The sequence below is a fragment of the Mauremys mutica genome, chromosome 7 (assembly GCF_020497125.1).
Source record: "Mauremys mutica isolate MM-2020 ecotype Southern chromosome 7, ASM2049712v1, whole genome shotgun sequence".
Taxonomy (NCBI): Eukaryota; Metazoa; Chordata; order Testudines; family Geoemydidae; genus Mauremys; species Mauremys mutica.
This window is the reverse complement of record NC_059078.1, coordinates 107,183,711-107,209,264: the sequence shown is the minus strand read 5'-3', so window position 1 is coordinate 107,209,264 and position 25,554 is coordinate 107,183,711. Positions and strand designations below refer to the sequence as shown.

At 37.2% G+C, this 25,554-nt stretch overlaps 2 protein-coding genes across 4 annotated transcripts in view; one reads left to right on the top strand and one right to left on the bottom strand.

Moving 5' to 3' along the window:
* Positions 1–25,554, top strand: part of DOCK1 (dedicator of cytokinesis 1) — a 561,291-nt gene that overhangs the window by 158,611 nt on the left and 377,126 nt on the right. For both annotated transcript variants that reach the window (XM_045023408.1, XM_045023406.1), the window contains exons 26-27: positions 9,438–9,565; positions 12,543–12,638. In XM_045023408.1, coding sequence (XP_044879343.1) covers positions 9,438–9,565; positions 12,543–12,638 — 224 coding nt within the window. The remainder of the gene's footprint in view (positions 1–9,437; positions 9,566–12,542; positions 12,639–25,554) is intronic.
* The window catches only part of INSYN2A (inhibitory synaptic factor 2A), a 79,791-nt gene continuing 71,699 nt past the window's right edge, over positions 17,463–25,554 (bottom strand). For both annotated transcript variants that reach the window (XM_045023409.1, XM_045023410.1), the window contains one exon: positions 17,463–20,665. In XM_045023409.1, the coding sequence (XP_044879344.1) occupies positions 20,482–20,665 (184 nt within the window). In that variant the 3' untranslated portion in view covers positions 17,463–20,481. The remainder of the gene's footprint in view (positions 20,666–25,554) is intronic.

Below are 25,554 nucleotides of genomic sequence, written 5' to 3'. Positions count from 1 at the left end.
TCTTACATCACATTGTACTTGCATGTCCCTAAAACTGAAATAAGTGTGGTATACCCTCTAGGACCAATGATCTATGTTAAAGGTACTGAGTAAAGTCGTCTCACACTTCAGGAGAGACTGGATGGTTAATGAGATTGATAATGAGAGTCAGAAACTCCACCAGCAGCATCCAGAACAGCTGTATCAGCAGAGCTGCATGGAACGAGGTCTGGTAGAGCCATCCTCTGTTTACACACCTGGGACTATGACATTAAATGCTTAGTAACCTCAGTAGATGAGGTTGAACAAGCTACAGTAAAAGCTGTTTTATCTGGCATATTGGGAGAATGATGGGTGCCGGTAAGTGAAAAATACCAGTTAACTAAGAGGGAAGGAGTTTGGGTGCGGGGGGGGGGGGGAGAGCCTGTGAGGGGGTGTGGGGTGCCGGATCCATGGGGCGTTCACCTCGGGCAGCTCCCCACAAGCGGTGACCTGCTCTTAGGCGGAGGCACGGCAGACGACTCTGCGCACTGTCTCTGCCCACAGAGAGCCGAAGAGCTAGCGCTTGGGGCAGGGGCAGTGTGTGGAGCCGCCTGCTGCGCTTCCACCTAGGAGCAAACGGGACAGGTCACCGCTTGCGGGGAGCCTCCCAAGGTGAGTACTGCCAAGAACCGGCACCCCGCATCCCGTCCTGTGCCTCAACCCGCTACCCTGAGCCCTCTCCTGCACCCAAATTCCCTCCTAGAGCCTGCGCTCCACACCCCCTTCAGTACCAACCGGACTATAAACTGGAATTTCAAGGAAGATCAGAAATGCCGATTTATAGAGCTTTCCGGTTGGTGAAGTGCTGGATAAAACAGTATCATGAACAAGCCAGAAACTGCACCAGCCAAAGCCGTAGCTATTGCACTAGCAGAGTAGTTCAGCAGGATCTTCATGCAGTCTAGGCCCCTAAGAAATAACTGTAACTTGACATTTTCCTGTTATGTTTCTGGTCATCTGTGATAACCTCCTCATGTTGGTGTCTAACAGCAAGAGGAATAAAGCCGACTCCTTAGCCAATGGCATATGGGGAGGAGTAGAAGCAGCTTTCAAACCCTTGGGTTTCTGGTGGTCAGAAATGGTGTGGAGATGTGAAGTATTCACCACATGATTGATTTACTTTGACATTTCAGTGAAGAGAGAGGACAAGAAAGTATTTGCGTGGTGTTGGAGGGCAGGATATGAAATGTGAGGGGATTGATTGAATGGTGAAGAAAGGTGAGGGTGACAGACTGAGCAGATGGTAAGAGAGGATGTGGTGATGGGAGAGGGTACTCTTCTCTGGAAGACCATTTTAATGGTTTGGGGTTCATTTATGTGTAGTGTTAGACATATGCATAAAGTCTGGTTATAAAATGTGTATAACTACTAAATAACAGCATGACCATTAGGAAAAATATGCTATCAAAGTACATGCCACTAGAGAACAGGACAGGTTTTATTTGTGGTATTTCCAGCTAACTTCATAAATCAGAATGCCTGGAATACATGGATTTCAGAAGACTTTGGGATATTTTCTTCACACATTTCCCCCTTCTCCCCAAGCAGCTGAAGTATCAGTTATTGACAATTCTGGAGGAAACATACTGAACCATAACCAATGGTCTTTATTCTTTATGGCAACCTTGGGTTCCTTAATAAACATGAATGTGTTCTTTGGTAGTCCAAATTATCTGCATGATTACAGTGATACTGTATATCCAAGTAAGATACAGGATTTTGCATTTGTATTGCAGCCTGTTTCTTCAGAATAGGTGATTTAGGACATATGGGAGCAGTTAATTTTATTTACTTATTTTATCCACTGCTGTGCCATATTCTCTGTATAAGGAATTTTGTTCCCTCTGAGAGTCCTAGATTACTCCTTTCCCTTTATAGAACCTACATTACTTTTAGCAGGATTCCTCTTGCTTTGGAGGGAAACTCCTATACAATACTTTAATTTCGTTTGCTTGTTCTGTTTCTGTAGTGATTCAAAATGGAGAACTTGTACCAAAAAGGACAGAGGTTGATTAGTGTTTAAAATTAGCCAATCAGTCAAAGGAACATCAAACAGGGAAATTTTGTTGGTGAGGAATTATCAGTTGACTTCCAAGACCCACACTTTTCAAGGCCTGTGACCATTTCCAAATTTTCTACATAAACTTCCAAGTATAACATAGGACTCTGTACAGACGGATTCTGCTTTGGGTATTCATCACATTCCTAGCTTTAAGACAATGAATATTCACTACTGTTTGAAGAAAAAATTGTTTTCTTTTACTGCTGGAAATTATTCCCCTACTAATAGAACCAAACCAATTTATATAAATTTGTTAGGGTCATAGTCATTGAGTTCCATCCAAAGGCTACTTTGTACATCTACTTTAGTCTGTTAGATGTCCCCCTAGTTTTATATCCTCACTTATATCCTCATTTATCTGAAGCTTGATAGATAAATTAGATTTCCCTTGAGGGGAAACAAACAACTAATTATCTTGGTCTTTCTTTGGCATGGACAAAGCTCTTGGGAAATGATACCCAAACTTCTCTCTCCTCTCACAAAAGAACCATATTTAAATTGTTTCTACATTCATTTGTCCTCAATCTGATTTGACAGAACAGTTACTGTAAGGGTATTAAAAAGATCATTTGGTCACAGTTATGTTGTTAGAGAAATTCATTAGAGTCTTTGACAAAACATTATTGCCTTGGAATTGTATTATATAGATGATCCAAGTGTGTTCTGTTTGATTTGCAAGAGTTATTCAAAATCTAGAGGCTAATGCTTTTTCACTCCTTTTTATGGTTTTCTGGAGGATTTCTGTTTTTGGTTTATGCAGTTTGTAGCTATATTAATATTGGAAGCAGCGTGGTCAATAGGAATAAAGTGTGGGACTGAGAATGAGAATATGTGGAGTCAGTGTCTTGAACAAGATACTTAACATTTCTGTGAATTTGTAGAGATTTTCAAAAGAAAGTTAAGTGGGTTAGGTGCCCAAATCCCTTTGGAATTCAAGGGAATTAGGTGCCCAGCTCCGTTAAAAATCCCAGCTTTCATTTCTAAAAATTGGGATGCTACTTTCTTACTTTGTAAAGCATTTTGAAGTCTAATTCTGCACAGTACTGAGTGTTTTGATATTTAGAAGTTAAAATCCTGATTCAGCCAGGAACTTGGGTACATGCCTAACTTTAAGAATGCAAGAGACAAGGTGGGTGAGAAAATATCTTTATTGGACTGACTTCTGTTGGTGGAAGGGGCAAGCTTTCAAGCTTCACAGAGCTCTTCCTCAGGTCTGGGGAAGGTAACCAGTGTCCAAGCTAAATGCAAGGTGGTATTGATGGTCAAGCTTAAGGGGTTTATACATGTTGTATGAGACCAAGGGTGCAATTAACATCTCTGCAGTCGTAGGATAAAGGAAGATTAGTTAGCAGCTGGGTTTGTTACAAATTGTTGTAATAAGCCATAAAAGCAGTATCTCTGTTAAGTCCATAGTTTTTTTAGTGTCCAGGAGAGTTATGAATTTAAGGTCCTAGGCTTGTCTTTGAAAATGTTGTGTAGGTTTCCTTTGAGGATGAGGAATGAAAGACCAGATATGGAGTGATCGCTTTGTGAAAAGTGTTCACCCACAGGTGATAGGATGTTTTTGTCTTTTATAATTTTTCTTTGAGAGTTCATTCAAGAGCGTAGTGCTTGTCTTGTTTCACCCACATAGTTGTTGAGGCATTTGATGCACTGGATGAAGTACACCACACGTTATGATAGCATGTGTAGGACCATGGATCTTGAAAAGGTATGTTTTGGGGGGCACTGATCTTCATAGCAGTGGTGATAAGCCTGTAGGATTTGCATCTGTTCTGGCAGGGTCTGGTGCTGCATTGAGTTACATAGGGAGTGGGCATGTGTGTATATATATGTATTTGAATACACTGGTTTTGCAATAACCTAATGGATGCTTTAAACTATAAATGTATTTAATTTTTGTTATGGATGTTGTTAATGACCTAAAATATACAACTCAGACTCCAAGATTTGGTTTTATTCTAATGATTTATCTGCTTAGTCATGGTATAACTATTTTCAACTATTTTTCAGTAGCTTGAGCTCTTTTGTAAAACAAAGCCAAGTGTCAACTGAATTATGTGAGTTCTGGGTTTTTAGCTGAAAAATCAGGTGATTTCTCTATTAGAAAATTGCTTGTCCATAAAAGTTTAATAGAAAGCATAGACCATTTATATGCGCTCTTACTGTTTAATTCTCATAAAAATGTTAATCTTTATCTCAGTTCTATATAATGGGAGCAAAGTTATTTAACGTCACTTTATGGATCATTTTGTTTAATATGACCAAACAAAAAATTAAACAACACACTACTTGGTGTTCATAAAAATAAATGTTTTAAACTGACGAATTTCTTAATGTTCATGCAGTTTGCTGTAACAAAGTTCCCATATCAGTATTGTGGTGAAATATTTTTTCTTGGATATTCATAAGCCGATAATGCCTGTTGAGTGTCCTCTTATAAAGATTAATACTTTATTCTCAATGCACGTTACCCTGACATTAATCATTGTAGGATAGACCAGTGCAGCAGGGGAAGAACAGATGTCGAATTATTGTTGTCTGTAATCATTGTGTATCATACTTATGAGCTACCTTCAGAGCTGGCTTTTGAACAGGAGAGTAGTGATGTAGACTATAGATTTATTAAGGTTGCTCATTAATCAGTGCTCGGAGGTACATGTGACAGGCAATTTGATAAAGATTAACCTTTGCTATTCTGTACTTTCTGATAATTTAAATATAGATGATAAAATATTGAGAATAATATTCAGGTTTGTAGGAAGGATGCATTTAAGGCATCACCTGCTTTGTACATCATATTATTGTAGTGCTGGTTGTAAAATAATTTGCCTGAAATTATCTTTGGATTGCAACCTCTGGGTCATACTGCCTGTAATTAGGGCTGGCTAGAAAACATCAATTTGGTTTTGTGAGAAAAATTTGAGGTTTTGAAAATTGTTTTCATTCTAATACAGAATGAAGCAGAGACCTTTCAAAATGTTTAGTTCCATCCTGGAACTGAGAAACCTTCCTGAAAAATTAGCATTTTTTTTGACAGGAAAAAAACCTTTGTAAACATTTTTTCAACCTGCTCTAGCTGTGATGCATGCTATCAGCAGAGGTGAATTTGTAATCCAAAGGTAAAGACTTTTGCCTCCCAGCACAAATATTGGGTCTGCTCCTTGAGTGCTGGAAGTGGGAGTGCTTATTGACACAAAAATTACTCTCCCCCTCTAAACGCTACTACTGTGAAACACTTTATTTATATATATATATATATATATATATATATATATTTCCCAATGTATCATAATCACAACTTCCATTTTCTTAGTTCCTGATATTTATTACTTTCAGACTGCTGGAAAATAAGCTTAAGACTGTAGAATTTTTTCTGTGCATTGTTTCCCCCGCCCTCCTCCCCATAATAGAGGATACCAGCAGGTCCCAGAAAGATCTCATGGCGATGACTGTGACTATAATGTACTTTTATTTGCCTGTGAAAGCTATCATGTCTGGGTAGGAAATCTCCAAGTAGTATAACTATAATTAACTAATGTTACTGTCCCAAACAAGTACAAGTATGGAAGTGAATAACTTTTTTTCAGTGAAGCCTTTGAAATAAAGCTAAGGCCAAATCCAATAGCAGAGTTATCTTCTGTGCAAACCTTTTGTGTGTGTGTGTGTGTGTGTGTGAGAGACTGATATTGATTGATGGTGCACCTGAGACATCCTTGACTCCTTGTTTTATCTTCATGTTATATAACCTGCAAAATTTACAAACTACACAGTTCATTTACTCACAGTTTGGTTCTTGGGAAAGCAGAGATCCACTGAAATTATGACTGAGAAATTTTGTCAAGTCCTCTTCGCTACTTGAAAGGAGCCAGCCCTCAGTATAGAGGTTTATAATTTCAAATGGAAGTAATATGACAAATCAATTTCCTTGTCTCTCAAAGTCAGCTTGCTTACCTTCTCTATTGATCAGTCTCAGCTCCAGGCAACCCACTCAATGCTGATATAACTGCAGTTTTAGATTTCCACATGCTTTGCAGATACTACATTGATCTGTGACCATTCTCTAGTAGTAGGATTTAAAAGGGACATGAAATGTGCGATCCCTAATTAAGGGCTTTTATAATGGTACTGATGGATGCACCCAGAAGCTTCACAAAGAGAAGTTAGCAGCAGTGGTGCTACTTTATTGAGGACTCTAAGCAGGAATGTTCCCCTCTCCCAAACACATACTAATAATTAATAGGGGCCCCCCTCGAGCTGCTCGGGGCCCTAAAGCAATTGCTTAGTCTGTTTATGCCTAGCGCCGGCTCTGGAAGTTAGTACAGTTACTTCTCCATAGTGCCTGCCAACCATGTGTCAGAATCCCGCTTTTACTCATTTAATTAAAAGCAGTATTCCACAAACTGGTTATTTAAAAAAAAACCAAAAAAAAAAAACCTGCCTATTTTGAGTCTGAGGTAAATGAAGTCCCTCACAATTTAATCTTATTGAATTACTTATGAATACATTACAGAAGCTAGTGTTCAAGAAGCCATTTGTTTTGTTCCTTATTAGGAGTTAAACATATTAAAGCATACTTAGTCAGACCTATGAGAGTATGTATAACCTCCTCTATAAGGGATTTGAAAGGCTGCACCGTGTGATAGATTTTCCAAAAATCTACAATGTATTACCTCAAAACAGCTTCACAGGAAAATAAAAGTTTGGGTTAATATTTATAAGAGTATTTCTTAGCAGCATTTCTAATACTTTCCTTATTTAGCTGATGGCAAGATATTCTTCTATGTCCCATATCCCCATTTTTTCATTGCCATAATCTTTAGTGAATGTGGTTTAGGATCATGTATCTTGAAAACTCACAGCAGACTATTAGGTTAAATACTTATAATTCATTACCTGCCGTGTAGGAGTCTTGTCCGACTTCATATTACATACATTGCTTTCAGATACAATAAAAGATTCTCTCAATGTGCTATATTATTAACGTTTGTTATGCATGTATACATTTTCTTGTCTGGTAGGTAACACAAAATCCTATTAATTTATTATAGGCCCCTTAAGGTTTTGTTTGTACATTTTAAAATGCAGTTTGGGCCACAGTTATGCTATGTTAACTTTTTAGGCTATGTCTACACTTAAAATGCTACCGTAGCACAGCTGCAACTGTGCCACTGTAGAGCTTTAGTGTAGACACTCACTACAGCATCGGGAGGGGTTCTCCCTTCACTGCCCTGAAAGGCAGTAGCTAAGTCAACAGAAGAATTCTTTCGTTGACCTGGTGCTGTCAATACCGGGGTTAGGTTGGCATAGCTACATCTCTTAAGGTGTGTGGATTTTTCACACTCTTGAGAGATGTAGCTATGCTGATGAACGTTTCAAGTGTAGACCATCCCCTGAGCTTTCTAGTCTCTAAAAATATGAATCTATAGATAATACTTACCTGTAAGGTACATAGAGCCCTATAATGACAATATTTATCTGTGGACATACAGTGCAGGCCTAATAGTTGTGCCCTGAGGCAAACATTTCAACTCTCAAGCTGTGATTCTGCTCCCTTGAAGCCTTATGCCAGAGGCTAAATGACCAAGGATCAGATGAACAGAAATACTGCATTCAAGGGATTCTGCTATTAGCTCTGTAAAGATGAATATTGTTCCTTTGTTAGAAACAAAAAGTCTGAAGCTAATTGAAAGTACTTGCTAATAATTAATGCATTATTTGTGAGACTATAAAATATTAGCCATGCCATTAATTAAAACAGTATTAAAACATAACCATATTACTTTACCTTTTTCATGTGAATGTGACATTTTCTGAAAAATATGCTGCCTATCTTTTTTTTTTTTTTTTTAAATAACCTAGTCCCTTGTGTAACATAGAGGTACTGTGCTCAACCATTAAAGTGGAGCTTATGCTTCTGCACATGTGTAGTCTCTCGGGGTGATCAAGGTGTAACACAAATGAGCTTTGAGAGGTCTCTCCACTGTTTGGCCAGAAAGGCGGTGGATGTAATATTAATTAAATTTTGGGTGTGTGCGGTGGGAGAGGGCTTTGGAAGGAGATGGCTGGAAAGTGTGTCCGTGGCTAAAGGAGAGTAAAATGTTTCACAAAACTATCTGGATTTTCAGCCATCCGATAAGATTAATATGCAGGAAGTGTTTGGAAAAAAATCCCATGAATTTCAGTACCAGGCTGCTTGCATGCATCATCACATAGTTGAGTGATGTTGTGATACATTAGGACTTGATGTTGCCTCGTGCGGTGATATTCTCTGTGGCCAATATCATTACTTGTCCTGGAAGGAAATTCAGAAAAAGTGACAACCAGTTAGTGTGAAGCAGCATTCTCCTCAAGGAATGTAGTGTCTTCCTTATCTGTTCCTCTCTCCTCTCCCCCCCCACCCCCCCCCCACCTCGAGGGCCCATGTTGCTCTTTCAGCTCTGACAAGAAACATCGAGCTTTGCTCCTTTCTGAGGAAGAAGGAACTGTTTCTCTCCACCACCATCCCTGCTTCTCAGTTGGGGTGGGGACATCCACAAAAATCACTGCATTGCTCCAACTCATAATTAAGGGTTCTGTGGCAAGTCGGGACAGGTACTTGCTTCTTGACTACATCCTTCTTCCCCTTAAGGCAAAAACATAATGAAAAAACTTTCCACTCTATTTGCAGCCTAATTTGCAGGGCACATGTTCACTGGATTGTGTCAATGCTAACTTGATAGTGCTTCCTTCTGCCTGAGTATTATAGGGAAGTTGAACAGTCCTATCCGTTCAAAATGTAAAGGTGCTATACAGTTACACGTGCAAAACTGCATACCTTTTTTCTCGGTTATGCAGTGCCCTGTGCTCAGTTGTGGGTGTGTCATTTGCATGATCACAATGTTTAAATACATGTAGTTATCATAAGTAGGAGTAGTCATGTGTTTAAAGTTATGCATATGCTTAAGTACCTTGCTGAATTGGAGCCTGGGGACAAAGCGTGTACCAATCTTTATACTTCAGGTTGTCTAGGGAATGTCTACACTGCAATAAAAGACATGCGGCAGCGAGTCTCAAAGCCTGAGCCAACTGACTCAGTTGACCTGGGCTCTGAGACTCACTGCTGCAGGGATTTTTTTTTGCTGTGTAGTTGTACTCTGCTATAAAGAGGTCACTTTGCATTTGCTTATGACTGTCTGGTTTTTTGGTTTTTAAACTTTTGCCCAAAATTTGCTCTGGCCTTCTGTCTTCCAGGAAGTTAACTTTTTTTTCCTGAAAGTTTTGTTTAAAATATTTGATCTGTTTGCAACACGATATGTGTGTATACTATGAAATTATGTCAGACATACTTGTAACATTGTATCTTTATGTGCAGACTGCAGAGAGATCTTGCTGCCAATGATGACAGATCAGTTGAAGTATCATTTGGAAAGGCAGGAAGACTTGGAGGCTTGCTGCCAACTGCTTAGTAACATCCTGGAAGTCCTTTACAGGAAAGATGTGGTTAGTAACTGATGTTCATACCAATTAGCTCTTAAGAATACCATGTCTTGTGAGTGACAGGAGTGATCATGAAGTAAAGCTGGCAATGACTTAGTTTTTGTCATTTATTTTTGTTCTGAGTTTTTGCTTTCTTTTTCTTTCTTCTCCTCCTCTATTGTGGTGGTTGGTGGGGAGGTGGTGTGGTCTGATGTTTACTCTTTCACCATGTTGCTCTCTGGCCCCAACGTTTCTCACTTATGACAACCTTTATTCTGGCCAAGAGGAAATGGAATATGGCTCCCTCTGGAGCTCATCCCATAACACCGCTCCTGTGAGTATTGGTCAGATACTCACAGGAGTTGAGCATCCTTCCTCCACAGCACTTGCACCTCCTGCCACATTGGGGAGTGTTTGATGAGTTTGGAACATGAACTCTTCAACCTCTTCATTGCATTGATGCTGGTTTGTTGGGCCAGATTTTGGTCCTTTGGTGGTTGTTCATCAACTAAAGAGGATAAAAACTGAGTGTGCTGTTTGAAATTTGTAGCAGAAAATTTCACTACAGGAAAAAATAGTCTCTTACAATTCTCTCACTGTAAAAGAGTAGCTTTACATGACTTTCTTAGCAACAGGACTTGTTCGAGTTATGGGAAAATCCAAAATGCTGGTGTGATGGTGTGAATGAACAATTTGTCAGGAATTTAAATGTGCAGAAATATCCCCGTGTGATCTATGACATTTAAAAACAATTTGCGGGAAGTAAGTTACTCTTCAGACAGCTCAGTAAAATAAGACAGTCCCCCTCTAGCCAATTCTCTCAAGATATAACTAAATAACTTGACAATGCTTCCTCCTGCCTGAGTATTATCGGGAAGTTGAACAGTCCTATCCATTCAGAATGTAAATTTGCTGTACAATTATACATGCAAAACTGCACAACTTTTTTCTGTTCTGCAGTTTTGGGTGTGTCATTTGCATGATCTCAATTTTTTATTGACTAGACAGTAACTAGACAAATCTCTCTTCTTTGATGGGGAGCTATAATCTGTTCTGGCTATTTGCCAGCGATAAAGGTTTTTGGACCAGAGGGTTGCTGCCTGAGTCTGGATTCCTATACAGGAGCTGAATAGCTGCCTACACTTTGGCCAGGGCAAGTTCTAACTTTTTAAAAACTGTCCTTGGTAACTGCATTCTTCTACAATCCCAGATTCCATGGCATCAGGAAGCAGATTACATTAAAAAGACGAGTTTCTGTCTTGACGGTGCAGCAGCCCCTCCTCATTTTTTGCTGTCTGCATCTCTTTCAGCAAGCCGTACTTACTGGCTTTCAGCTCCACCACCTGCTGAGCTGAACCCAGTGGAGAGGGTCTGCATGAGGGGTGGAGGCTGGCTTCTGTTACTGAGAGAGACAACCAACATTTGGGTGAGAGAGGGCTGCTGAGCTGCCGGCTGATTGATGCCTGTATGCAGGCAGAAAAGGGAGACGGAGGAGCTGTGAGGAAAGGAAGGTGAGAAGGGACACAGAGTAGGAAAGTCCCAGCTTGTCACCATCAAGAAGCTTGGGTGCTGCAGAAGAGTAGCTGCACATACATGTACTGGAGATGAGGGATATTTTTTTCACCTAGGCCAGTGGGAGCCTCTGGAAGTTAAATGCAACTGGTGACCCTTGGGTTATTTTTCTCACTCATTTAAAAAACAACAGCAGCATTTCACAAGAAGGTTTGCACAGCTGTCCAGCAACAGCCTGCAGCATATCCTATCCAGAGAATTGTCTGGCAAAACAATTCAAATGTTGACAAACATAGAGTAGTCCCTAAAGAAAGTTGCATTAGGGCAAGGGAAGGCAAGTAACTTTTAAGGAGCACGTTTACATTGTGAGAGTAGGGGAAGCAAGTACCCTATATTAGTATGATACTTCCCTACCCTCAATCTTTGTGGAGCTTCCTCCCCTTACAAGGTTGGGACATTCATCCCTGATGTGTTCATAAAGGGCATTCACAGTCAAGACCAACACCACACTTTTAATGCTTTAAAAAAAAAATCATAGCAGATCACCTCTAAAACCAGAATATATATGAAATAATTGAGAATCAGTTTGAAAGGCCTTAGTTAAGTTGTTTAATTTATCTGATACACTGTTATTAAGTACACCTCTACCCCAATATAACGTGACCTGATATAACAGGGGTAGGCAACCGATGGCACCGGTGCCAAAGGCGGCACATGAGCTGATTTTTCAGTGGCACTCACACTGCCCTGGCCACCAGTCTGGGGGACTCTGCATTTTAATTTAATTTTAAATGAAGCTTCTTAAACATTTTAAAAACCTTATTTAGTTTACATACAACAATAGTTTAGTTATATATTATAGACTTATAGAAAGAGACCTTCTAAAAACATTAAAATGTATTACTGGCACGCAAAACCTTAAATTAGAGTGAATAAATGAAGACTCAGCACACCACTTCTGAAAGGCTACCGACCCCTGTGATATAACATGAATTCGGCTATAACGCGGTAAAGTAGCGCTCTGGAGGGGGGCGGGGGCGTGGCTACGCACTCTGGCAAATCAAAGCAAGTTCGATATAATGCAGTTTCACCTATAACACAGTAAGATTTTTTGGCTCCTGAGGACAGCGTTATATCGGGGTAGAGGTGTATGCCATGTTTACTTTGATCAGAGACCTTTGATTTTAAATGGTGAAAAAATGTCTTTGGAAAACTAAATTGTGAACTAACCAAATGCCATAAACATTGTGTTCCCCCCCCCCCAAGGATTTGCTTTTTATTTAGCAGGCAGTAATAAAAAGTCTATTTTCTTTGTGCAGTCTTTGCTTTTAAGAAAGACTGTTTTTCATCTTGTTGAGCAGTAGTTGTGAGGAGTTGTAATTGATTTGATTTCAACAGGATAGATGGATTTTAATAACGAGCATCAATATTTGAGTTTTATTGATTGTCCTTTGGTGATGGTTTCCACTAGATTATCCTTTCTCTCCAGGGACCAACACAGCGACATGTCCAGATAATCATGGAGAAGCTATTGAGGACAGTAAATAGAACCGTCATTTCCATGGGACGCGATTCAGAGCTCATTGTAAGTGTCTCTTGACATAAACTTAAGTATTTTTATCACAACTTCTTGCACCTCGCATAATATAGGATTTAAATCCCCGGTGGTAAAAACCTACTGTAACTCTCTTGTATGTTCAGTAAACTGTAGAGTTTTGGATTATAATTTTTGTGTGGCTTATATTAGGAGGAGAGAGTTCCTATTTAAATTGCCAGTGATCAAATGATGAATTTAATTGGGTATGTTTAACCAAAACTAATTTTATTTTTTGCAATTACAAGATTTTAACTAGCTAAAAATGTTGTATAAATGAAACAAACTTTTGTTGCTGACATGTAAATTGGACTGGAGGCTTGATTCTGCCAACAGTTACTCGCATTATTGGTGGTTCAATTGGGGTAATGACTCACGTAGCCATATTGATTTAAATAAGTGAAGGATTGTGGAATATGGCCCTGGCAATTACAACTTTCATATTGAAACAAAGACTTTGGTGTGTGCCCATGCAGGTCCTGAGAAATAATATGGTTATTCCAAGATTATCCATTTGAGAATGCACTGACATAACTTAATATTAGAAGAGCTTAACTTTTGTTCAGTTTTGCTCAACATTATATTTAACAAAGTTTGTTACCTTTTAAAATATTTTGTTTATTGGACCACTTAAATATTCTGCATCAGATGTTTGGCTTCAGTGGAGCTACATTGCTTTGTATCAGCTGAAGATATGGGCCTTTATTAACTTCTTTAAAAAAATCTGTAAATGTTTGTCACTATTTGCAGCATATATGCACACAGTGAACTTAACTGGGGTAAAAGCTCGCATTTTACGTGAACATTATTCATTTAATGTTCTGTACCATTCTGGAACAATTACTTTGGTGGAAACCTAGAAGGAGAGATCATGAAATGTTTCCTACCAATCTGCACACTTTAATGGCTTTGACTCTCTTCTTAAAACTTCTTCCCTTACCTCTTCTTTCTCTGTACTGTATTACATCATTAAAAAAATTCCCAAATTGAGAATGTTTTGAATTAACTCTCTCCTCTCTTTCTCTAATTCCATATTATTCCTTTACCCCAGTCTCTCATTGTGATATCTCCCTTCATCCTTCTGGGCCATCAGTCCGTCCCCTGGACACCATCCTCTCACCCTCTGTCCTCCACTCTTCATCATCTGAAATGATGTTTGTATCCCTAAGAATGATAAAAACCTTTTCTTACTCCTAATTGTCTCTCCAGCTATCATCTTTGGCACTTGCTTTCCCACTTTCAACAACATGCTGTCTGTTAATGATTTTGTACCCCCGCCCCCAAATGACAAGGATTAATCCTTGAGTAAGTAAAGTAGCTATAATTCTTATGGAAGAAAAACTTAACATTGAGAAAGCAGACAAAAAGTCATTAGGTCTGAACTGTGTGTGTTTGTATATAATACAATATGTAGACAGTAGAATGCAGACAAAATATTGTTATTCTTTCTGTGGGTTAAATTGTTTGTTTGTAGAAAGATGTATTTATCAAAATTCCTCAATTTTATTTCCCCTCTGCTAAACTGTGATGATGTCTGTATATTTGAAAAGATACAAAAACAGAACAGGATATATTCTGAAGCATTACGTTGTTAGACCCATAGTTAGTTTTTCCTCTTTTTTAGCTGCAGCAAAATGTATTTGCAAGTTTAAGTCTTGCATATATATATTTTTAACTAAGCGCAATTGTATTAAAAATGCACACTGTGAACATGAACATAGCCTGAAAGCATTACATCTGAACACACTATAATTATTTAATGAATGCTGACAGCATCAGGAATTTTTAAGAGGGCACTTACTATTTAAAATTCAGTGCATTTCTAAAAGCATCTCTCGGTAATCAACCAATAATGATTCATTTTTGTGGTGTCAATAAAGTAGTAAGATGGAAATGCAACCAATACTTAGTATGCATAACCTTACCCTTCCTGGATCAGCATCAGATTGAGATTTATGCATTAAATTTTTTTGACTTGAAAGTTGCAACTAGAATTTAGATTAGAGAATAGATCATAGCAGAACAAATAGAAGAAAAAGCATTTTCTAGACAAAGAACCATAAAGAAGGATAGTTTAGGTGATGGCATTTTTTTAAAGTAATGTATCACAAATCATATATCATTCATTTCTTACATAAAATACCTATACAGGTGTTGTAGTAGTTGAATCTAAATCATTTTTCACCTTGAAAAAATGACTATATATTTCACCTCTTATTTAAAATTTATTGCACTGGTAATAATATGGAATTTGGATATTATGTATTTGCAAAGCTATTGGAAGATTTTTTATGATGCTTGCTTCTTCTTTAAAAGAAGACAATATGTTAATTATGATACAAATTTACATCTTGATTCTGCAAATATTCACTCCTGAGTGGTTCTGCTTGAGTAGCCCCGATGAATACAATGGAGCTACATGTCTGAACAAGGATTTGCAGGATTGGGCCCAATATGACAAAAGTTAATCAGATAACATTGGTTTTGCATTACGCATTCTTTTCATAAGTTGGTTTTGAGATCAGTGGGTTTTTTATTTGGTATTCTTAGATGCACTGTAATGGGTGCTTTTTATGTATAAATATCCAACACGGTGTTCTTTTTGTTGGTGCTTTAATTTGCATAGATAATACTCTTTACAAACGTTTCCAAGTTCTGAACTGTGCAGAAGTATGCAGTATGCCCCAAAGTGTGTGCATGTGTCTGTGTCTGTACTTGAGAGCCTAGCATTTTGGATGTCAACAGGGGTTTTTAACAGAATTCAACTATTGAAGGTAGAATGGAGTTGCCTTGAAACAGAGGGAGTAAAGGTATGTTGATGATGGTTATTTTTTTAAATACAGTGTGTTTTCTGATCACAAGACAAAGAGCATCAGTAGGACATGAAATTTGTAGATAAGCACTAATATAACATGCAAATATTCGCTGTTGCAAGAGAATATATAATTCAAGAGTCTGGTTATGAAACTATAAATAATTTAATACTAAGTCTTGCTTTCAGCTTTTTTGAGAATTTGTGACTATTCAAAAAGACTTATTTTCTCTGTCTTATAACTTATGGATATGATTGAAAATCTTGATTTGTTAAATTGATTCAACAAAAGTATTGACAGTAGATGCTTCTGTTGTACATAATGGGCCCAGATACCTATGTCTAACATGGGATACACGTACTATATGTCACAAACTTACATTCCACATGTGAGCACAGTAACAAATTTTAGAGATCAGAACATTTAAATTTTTTCTTCTTTGTTACATTTAAAATTTGCAGGGACTCTGGAAACCTCATGACCCCTCCCCCCCAAAAAACCCCTCCCTTCAATGGTTGGGTTTTGTTTTTTTTAACCATTTTTATCGTAAATGTGTTTTTGCTATAAAAGCTAAATCTGTTTTGATCGTTTAGTTTTATCACTAGATAATTTTTTCCCCAGCCTTCACCAGGGTTTGAAAACCTTCAGAAACCTTCTAGTCAGAGAATGAAGCTCACTAGCTAGTTGCTAAAACAAATACCAATTTCTATCAGTTTATCTCTCTGATGCTCAGGTGAAGAGAGTCATGAGTAGTTACTGGAATATGATATGAACCATGATTTTTGCAAGATAACCCATGGCCTTCGTTGTCACAAGTGACTCTGTACACTTACACCCAGTCTCCAGTGTCTGTCTTCTTCAAGTCTTCCAGTCTCCTCTCACTTTCTTTTTTGGTTTGTTCTGCTATCTATAGTCATTCTGTCCACACTAGATTATTTTTTTATTTCATTTTATTACGGAAGAGCCAATAAAGGCTTAATGTATATAGCTGCAGCAAGATTTTGCTTTGACAGAACCAGGATCTTTAAGCTTCTCTGGTGCTGAAAAACGGGTTGCTTTAAAAAAAAAAAAAGATAAATGGAAAGAACTGTGAGTGTCCTGTAAATACATTTTAGAATTTTTGATGCTCTCTTCTAGGCACTTTTGAGAAGTATTATAAGTCCAAAAATCACGAAGACCCACACTTTACTCAAAAACACCTCCTCAATATGTTTCCTTCAATGAAAATAAATAGATGGACTTTTCAGTATTTGCTATTTTGAATCTTTGCTTATAAAATTTGAGGAATTTTAACTCTATGAATCATGTGGTACAGTGAGTGCCAAAGTCTTGGGCAGAAGGTTTGCAATGTTATTTTCTTCATTGGTTACTGCAAAGTAAAAAATAGTATTTACTTGTGGTACAATGTAATTTTTTTTCTCATACACATTTCAAATTACTCATTACAAGCTATTGCAAAAATTAAGACTTTGTTCCATCACTATTATCTAGCTTTTTGTGCATTGAAGTGTGAATTGAATATCATCATGAATGGAGCAATGGACATGGAATATACATATAATATACCAAGTTTTACCTCGAGACTGCATTCAGTTACATAAATTGGCAGCATGTTTCCAGCAGCTACAGTTGTACTTTACTGATACTGAAATAATGTTAAGAAATGTTTCAGGCCTTCTGCTTCATCCTAGTATAGCAGAGCTGTAAACATACTACCATTATATTATTGGTGGTAATCACAGCCATGAAATTAAGAGTAGTACGTACTGTGTGCTATTACATTAGATTAATGCAATTTTAACAGCTTGATTTCAAAATGCTTATGTAATGTAGCATTAAAACACTGAAGAAAGTAAAGAATGCATAGCCAGTTATTCTGTTTGTTCATTGCATAGCATCTTATCTGAAGCAAGAAAAACCAAACACTTTGTACTTGTGTTTTTTAGTTTTAATCATGATTTTTTTTTCATTTTACCCTGATTATAAAGTATTTTACAGTGATTAATTTTAAGAAAACAAGTGGTACTTACATGAATTGTTTCCTAATAATAATTTCAAAGCATAGGAATGTCACTGTTGCTTAATGGGAATTATGCAGACTTAGAAAACATTGTCCATGTAATATGAAAACAGTAAGTAATGCAAAATTACTGCAGTATTTATTGATTAGAAAGTAATTAAAGCATATTATGGAAGCAGTGCAAATAGTAAATTTAGTGTCTGAGAATGCATGATATTGCCAATGAATTTAGCAGCAAAATTACATAATATGCTACAGTAATAGTGGTGATGTTTCCTTTGTCATAATGTTGTTCCTGCTTTTTATCACATGTATCACATTAGGGTGGAAACAGTTCTAGGTCAGTCACATACCATATGTAGCTAAAAGTTATAAGAATTAAATATTCCTCTCAAGATCTAAATCGAGCCTGTGTGATCCTAAATGTAATACAATATGATGCGTTTAACACACTTGAAAAAACATTTTATTACAAATTACATAGTATGGTATGGTTCAACACAATATGTATTTACTATGCATGTTAGCTTTTTCTTTTTAAAAAAATGTAAAAAATTAAAAATCTGCAACTTGTTTAAGAAAATAGTCTGGACATGTAGAGAACACTCAGTGATAACTTTCATTTTTTTAGCTCTTAAATATTTCACCAAGGAATCCTTCTTTTTCATTCTGAACGCCTGTATAATACTAGTTTTGGGTATGACTCAATAACCAAGCATAAAAACATTTATAGAGTTTTGCATCAGAGTCCTTGCACACAAGAATATTTAGAATGAATTTTTAATAAGTCTGTCTTATTAGTTGGCATTAACCATCTGTAAAGAATCCCGTTTGTGAGATGTTTCTCAGTGTTTTAAAAAATATACTTGACATGTATGATATTTTCTTTGCAAGTGTGACACTATACTTTGAAGTATAGCACTGTTTTAAAATACTGAATGTGTGTGTTTTTTCTACATATGCCCATATTCGAGACATTGTCCTGTTTAGGAAAAATAAGTACATAAATTATATATATATATATCTATATATGTAATGCTTAGAAATAGTTGGAATTTTTAAAACAAGATGGGATATCTAGTAAACAGTTTTATAACTTTAATTAATTAAAAACAGTAAAAAATACATGAAACATTTTTTCCCACATGAAACAATTGCACTTCCTTCATAGCACACCTTTTCTTGTCCTTTATCTCTCACAAAAATATTTTAGAATACTGTTTACTTATGTACAAGGATTTGTAGCCCTCTTGACATTTACTACAAAGGTGAGTTTTTTTCATTAAAGCATCCAGTTGAAATAGTTTTGAAGTGGACATAAACAGTTTCACATATACTGTATGTACTCACATTAACTTTCTGTTTACTTTGAAGACAAAGACCACACTGCTTGCTTCAGGATCTTTGTAGAATTAATAGTACTTAAAAATGGATTTGATGTTGAGGTAAGGGGGGAAAAAGAGTTGAACATAAACATCTCCAGGTTTATTTAGTAGGTGCAGACTCTGCTGTTAGGGATTCATTTCTTCCAACTTTTTGCTGCATCTAAAGACTGAAAAATTCACATCTTAATGCTGCCTTGGGATATGAAATTGCAGAGCCAGTACCTTGTTATCCCAGTTTTTGTCACGTGAGTGTACACTACTCAAATGATTTAACTAAAAGAAAAAAGAAACAAGATTCCCAATCCCTGTCATTACAAGAGTTTTCCAGATGGTCACCTAGATTAGGGTTTTTTAATGACAATGCTTAATATGGAAAGGGAAAAGATTGCAGTGTATAACTGATAGTGGATTTAAAGTGTTACTGTTTTTAAAAATCTAAGAAGAAATTTGATTCACAGCTTTCCCCCCTAAGTGTGATTGATTAGTACAGTTAATATATTACTTTAATACAAATGATATTATGTTGGTCTGGAAATTGATCTTAGAAGCTCAGCTAAATAAATAACTATTAAAGTTGCCAGGCCCTTCTGAACTCTTGTAATAAAGCATAATGCGTACTATGAAATTTCTAGCACCCTCTACAATAGTGTACAGTTTTTCTGACGATTGAATTACAAAAAGGATTTAAAGTGTGGCAACTGCCAACAATCTATCATTTTACTATTATCCATATTATTTTTTTCATATTCTGTGCCAGAATATAGCATTTTGGTCTTTGGGTACCAAAATATAAAAATGAGATCTAAGAAAGCTTAGTGTCCCATAGCTTCGACCCTGTCAACTTTTAGCGATTAAAGGTGTGTCCTGACTTCGGGTGGTTTCTGGCTGCTCATCCTTTAAAATGAGCAGTAAATATGTCATAAGTCCGGTGATAAATATGACACTAAATTAGAGGTGTCAATATGATGCTGAGATGTAATAACTTGGTTTAACTCTACAGCACATGAAGGCAAATACACATATATAGTCACATCATAGAGATTATTCATGGTCTTGGACCATTTGAAAAGTTGTGCTTTCTCCAGGATATTATGTGCTAAAAATTGCACTTCTCATGACCCCCACCTATTTGGAAAATTAAATGTAAAATTGAAGATCGTTGCAAACACAAGGCTTGCATTTTTTCCTTATTAATGTTTAAAATGAAACAGAACATAAAAAGGCTTAAAAATAGTTATTTTAGCTGTGTGCAGGATGCCATTTACCAGGTTGAAACGTAACACTTGCAGATCTAAGGAGGGTGGTGGTGGTGGTGGGAACATAGTTTTGCTTGTCATCTTTGTCTATACAAATTTCAATTCTGATTTTACATCCCACATTGGTGAACTGCAAATAAAAGTTGGCAAGGTATGATTTAATGCCTTGCTCATGAACATTAGTTTATAGGTACAAAGGCCTTTTTGGTACATATGGTGAGAACTGAATGCTGCCCATAATAACCAGAGTAACAGTGGCTAATAACACTGATCAATTACCAAGATCCATTTTTAGATGATTAACTGAATTCCAAAATATGTTTCAAAGAAGGCCTTAAACTCCATAGCTAATGGACTTAGTTAAAGAAACCAGAGTTTCCATCTTCCATGCTTTTTTGATTCAGTTTTGGATTTTTGTTTGGGAGTTGAGGAGTAACTCTCCTGAGAATAAGGCAAAGGTGCAACCTGAGTTTCCTCAATAGGATGAAGTTTTCTCAGAACCGGCTGTAGTTTGTCTTCCTGCTGTTTAAAATCCAACTCCACACTAAGGGGAAAAAAATGCAATTAAGTGCTAAATTATTATGATATAATGATTTCAATTAAGACAACATCCAACACTGATATCCAAGTGCAAAGGTATTAACAGTATATACAAAAGAAATATAAACTAGATCTCTGTAACTCCAACAAATGTGAATTTGGAAAAAAAATTCCTTGTACCACAAAGAAAAATATGAATTCTGGCCACGTTCAGAGATGATTCCATAGTAACTTGCTATGTGGCAGATCATATAATCATCCGACTAGAAGGGACCTCGAGAAGTCATCTAGTCCAGTTCCCTGCACTCATAGCAGGACTAAGTATTATCTAGACCATCCTTGACAGGTGTCTGTCTAACCTGCTCTTAAAAATTTCCAGTGATGGAGATTCTACAACCTCCTTAGGCAATTTCATCCGTGGAGTCTGGAAACACTTCCCTATTGGCCTGCCCCCCTTATTCCTTTTCATGTGGAGATTACCCTCCCAGGGATCTCAGACTCAGCTATCAGTAGGGCTCAACCCACTGGTGGCATAGTTCTAGTGGGGCCAAAGCTGGTGGAGAGAGACATACTTCCTCTTTGATATTTTGGGATCTGTGTAAATCTCTTGGGATTTGTGAGGTGTTGGAGCAGCTCTGCATCTTTTTCCACAGGTGGGTGTTATTTCTATGTACGTTACAGTGACTTCAGGTTCCTTGATGCTCAAGCTTCCTAGCACACACTAATTGCCTCTGAACTTGGCCATATTTCTGGCAGCATAATCTAAAGTACACTTGACCTACTGCCAATAATAGCCCTTCCAAGTCAAAAACATGCCTGAGTCTTTATTTTGATTGCAAGACAAAACATCTGTTGTAGATCCACATTTTTATTTAAAGAAAAAAGTTGTTTCAGTAGATCTAGGGTGTACTATTTGATAGCCCCATATTATAGTAAAAAAAATCTATTTATAATCTATTATATTTATAAAATCTATTACTCATTCAACAATTTAAAACTAACACCTGAAAGTAAATTTAAACTCATAAAATATGCATCCTAAATTGTAAGCAGTTTGTGGAGTGGAAAACCTTGCAGACTGCCCTGTAGTTAAGAAAAAAGATGCAGATGAATTTATAGCCCTAGGATCAACATACAGCACTAAAGAACATTTCAAATTTAGTTTGCAAAAACAAAGAAATGCAATCTTAAGATGCAGCAAAAGGGTGAATAAAAATGGGAATTTGGCACAGTAATCCAAGCCAAATAAGAGTCTCAAAAACTCTGAACGAAGCAGAAATGATCTTGTTCCAATGCATGTAATATAGCTGTATGTGGAGAAAGTTGACAGTGGGCCTTCTCTCCTCACTCTGTGTGTTAGGGAGCACAGCAGGATTTTGGAAAGAGAATTAGGGGACAGGGCAGGGTCAGGCTTAGGGACGAATTTGAGAGATAGCAAGGGGTTTACTGACGGCCAATGGGAGCTACTGGAAGCAGTGGCCAGCACGTCCCTCGGCCTGTGCTGCTTCCAGAAGCCCCCATTGGCCTGGAGTGGCGAACAATGGCCAGTGGGAACCGCGATTGGCCGAACCTGTGCACGTGGCAGGTAAACAAACCGGCCCAGCCTGCCAGGGGGCTTTCCCTGTGCAAGCAGCAGAACAAGTTTGGGAACCACTAGCTTAGAGCATTAAACCGCATTTTCCCACTGAGGTACATTGCCTCCTGGGAGTTGTAGTTTGAGACCCTGATGCCCGACTTTCTTTCATGTCTCTTTTTTGGGACAGAATGAAATATTCTGATTCAGGTTGAACAGATCCTAAATCAAATATTTAATTTCTATTTGACATGAAAAAAAAATCAAACTTTTCCCTGTAGAAACTTCAATTTTGTAGAACTGCATTTTCTGCTGGAAAATCATTGCAATAGAAAATTCCCAACCAGCTCTAATAATTAGTGAAGGATGAATGTTACTAGGTTTATAAACAAGACTCTTGTGAACTTGGGTCTTGGTATCTCAAGCAACCTTTCCTCACATTAAATTTTTTTTTTAAAAGCAGCTGAATTTAACATTCTCTCGCTCGCGCTCTCTTTTTCTCTCTCTCTCTCACACTCACACACACACACACACACACACACACACACACACACACACACGTTACATATACTAAAACGGGAGACCCCAACTCCTTCCCCAACCTCAAGCTGCATGAGATGTAAAGCCTTGTTGCTTCATACCTAACGTTATGTTTTAAAGAGTTTCTAGGGAAATTTTTTTAGATATGCTGGGTGTTTGGGAGTCATTATGCCTCCAGCCATTGGAAGGTTTTGGTGTATTTTAGCTCCTATGTAGCACTTTGCAGATATTGAGTGCTTCTCACTACAATCCTGTGAGGTAGCTAAATGTTATCCTCATTTTACAGATGGGAAAAGAAAACCAGAGAGGTTAAGTGACTTACTAAGAGGAACTGGTGTCAGAGCTCGCAAGAATCCACCTGCAGGACGTCCCTTTGAAATCAGTGGGCTCTGCACCAGTGTGAGGATCCATTTATGTGGATCATAAACACAGGAGAATGGCCTAGTTTGTTAAATTGTGGAGAATGGCTAAATGTGTTCTAGGCTTCAATACAAGTATGGACATTCCTGTCAGTTTGAAATCTTTTACATAGCCTTTCTGATTGCCGGTATAAGAGAAAAGTAAATACACTTCTAAGAATGGAGACACTTCAAAGTGGATATTGAGTATTAATCTAACAGTATGAAAGACATGTTAAAAATTGTAACATGTAAAAAAAAATTCTGTTGCTTCAGACTGACCGAATATTGAATATCTATTAAGCAGATACATGGTTCTGCAGTGAGATTACCCAATGTAATTACAGAGTAATATAATCCAGCTCCTTGTTAACAAAATGGCAAGACTATGTGGATGACAAATTGTTATTTGCAGTTTAGCTGCACTGCTAGCAAAAGAAAGCTAGAAAGAAAGCTGTGGTTTGGTTAAAAGGTTGGGATACATTGAGTGTGTGTGCATGCTGTGTGTTTATTTCCAAAAATAAAACTGGAAAAATCAGCATGGCATTTAAAAATATCTTACATAGAAAAAGAACAAATTTTGCATTACAGGTCTGTTCATTATGATGGGGTGCAAACCTGGGCAGAATTTGGCTTCCAATGTTAGCATCAGCTTACCTGAATAAATGTATAAAATATGCAGTTCAGCTCTAACTGGGGAAAAATGTTTTTCACCTAGCCCAATATGTTTTTATCATGTTCTGTTATGTTCACCAATGCAAAGCTTTTTTTTAAAATTAAGGTCGATTTTAGACTTCAAAGATAATTCTTAAAATCATTTATAACCTGTTAAGCAAATTTTTTATAATCAGTTTTTATTACAAAATGTTTACTGAATGCAAGATAAAAGCTTATGCGGTTTTAATTCCTGTGAGGAAAAGCATATTTGGGTTAGAAACTACTGTTATTCTGTACTGCATAAAACCATCTGTATTGCATCTCAGGCTGTTTTTATCAGTTGGCATCAAAATAACAATGTGTTATTTTGAAGAGAGTGAGAGAATACTAACACTTATATCCTGTCACCTTTTATAAATGTATAGGTTTTACAGGAGAATGGCTTGTTGGCTCAAAAGATAAATGCATTTAAATTAGAATTTTCTTTTATTCCTGTAACCTTCCATGCAAATAACTTGTTTGATGGCAAATTAATGACTTAATACATATTTGTTTTTGTTTCACAATGTTAAAATATGCAAAGTCTTTTATAATGCAGTAAAATATAGCTGGTCACGTGTTATCTATCTATCTAGATAACTATAGCTATGCTTATCGATAGTTCCACACACGCTTATATGTCCAGCTATATTTTTATATAATATGTATTTTGGTGATGGTATAATTAGGATGCTGTTCTTAAGAGATTGAAAATGAGAATTTGAAAGCCATGAGTATTGATGAATTTATACAAGTATTTTTAACTGAATATTTCTGAACTAGTCTAATAACTAACATTTAAATTTTTAAGACATGCAAGACTTCAACTAATGGGAGCTGGTCTAAATACTGAGGTTTACTTACAGTAAATGCTGCTTTGTCCGTACACTTTGCTCAGCTGTTACGAGCATTATGCTGCTGATACAGACATGTCAGTGTACTTTTAAAAGAAGCCGGACTAAAATGTAAGCTGTTTACAGTTGACCTCAAAACGTTTGGCTGTGTATACAAGTACTGCTTAAAAAATAAATAACATTTTGAAAGCTTACAAATAGGAATGTCAGGGACATTGTTTTTGTTTGTCTTGTCCCATTGCCTTGACTTCCATGCTGCTAACTCTGTCCGTGACTCTTCGTCTTGGCCTCTCACTCCACTGAGCCTGCACTTGCGTCCTCTTTCTGGCCAAGTCCAACAGCTTTTCCTTAATCTTCTTTTTCTGTGACCTGTCCATCATGTTAACATAGTGGATGTACCATTATTGTAGTTTTCTCCTGCTTTGCCTTTCAAAATTCTGGGCTTGGTTGGCTTTAGTTACAGCTAGGCTATTGCTAAAAAATTGCCATTTCCTCCTCTACAATATATCCCAATGTATCCCTCCTCCTTTATCCCTACTTCCAAACACTTATCTCTTACCTAGACTGTTTCAACCTTCTTTCTGATCTTACCTGATTTCCACACTGCACCCTTCTAGAGTATCCAAAATACCATTGCCAATGTCATCTCCTGCTGCTCTGGCCACGTCATCCCCACTCGAGTCCCTTTATTTTCCTCATCTTCATCAATATCATATTGAAACCCCTTGCCTTTGTCTTCAGGGAGCTGCAGATCTTTGACCACGCTTCAATGTTACCTCTTACCACTCTTCTGCTTGAACTCTACCCTCTGATAATCTTGCATACCTTCATG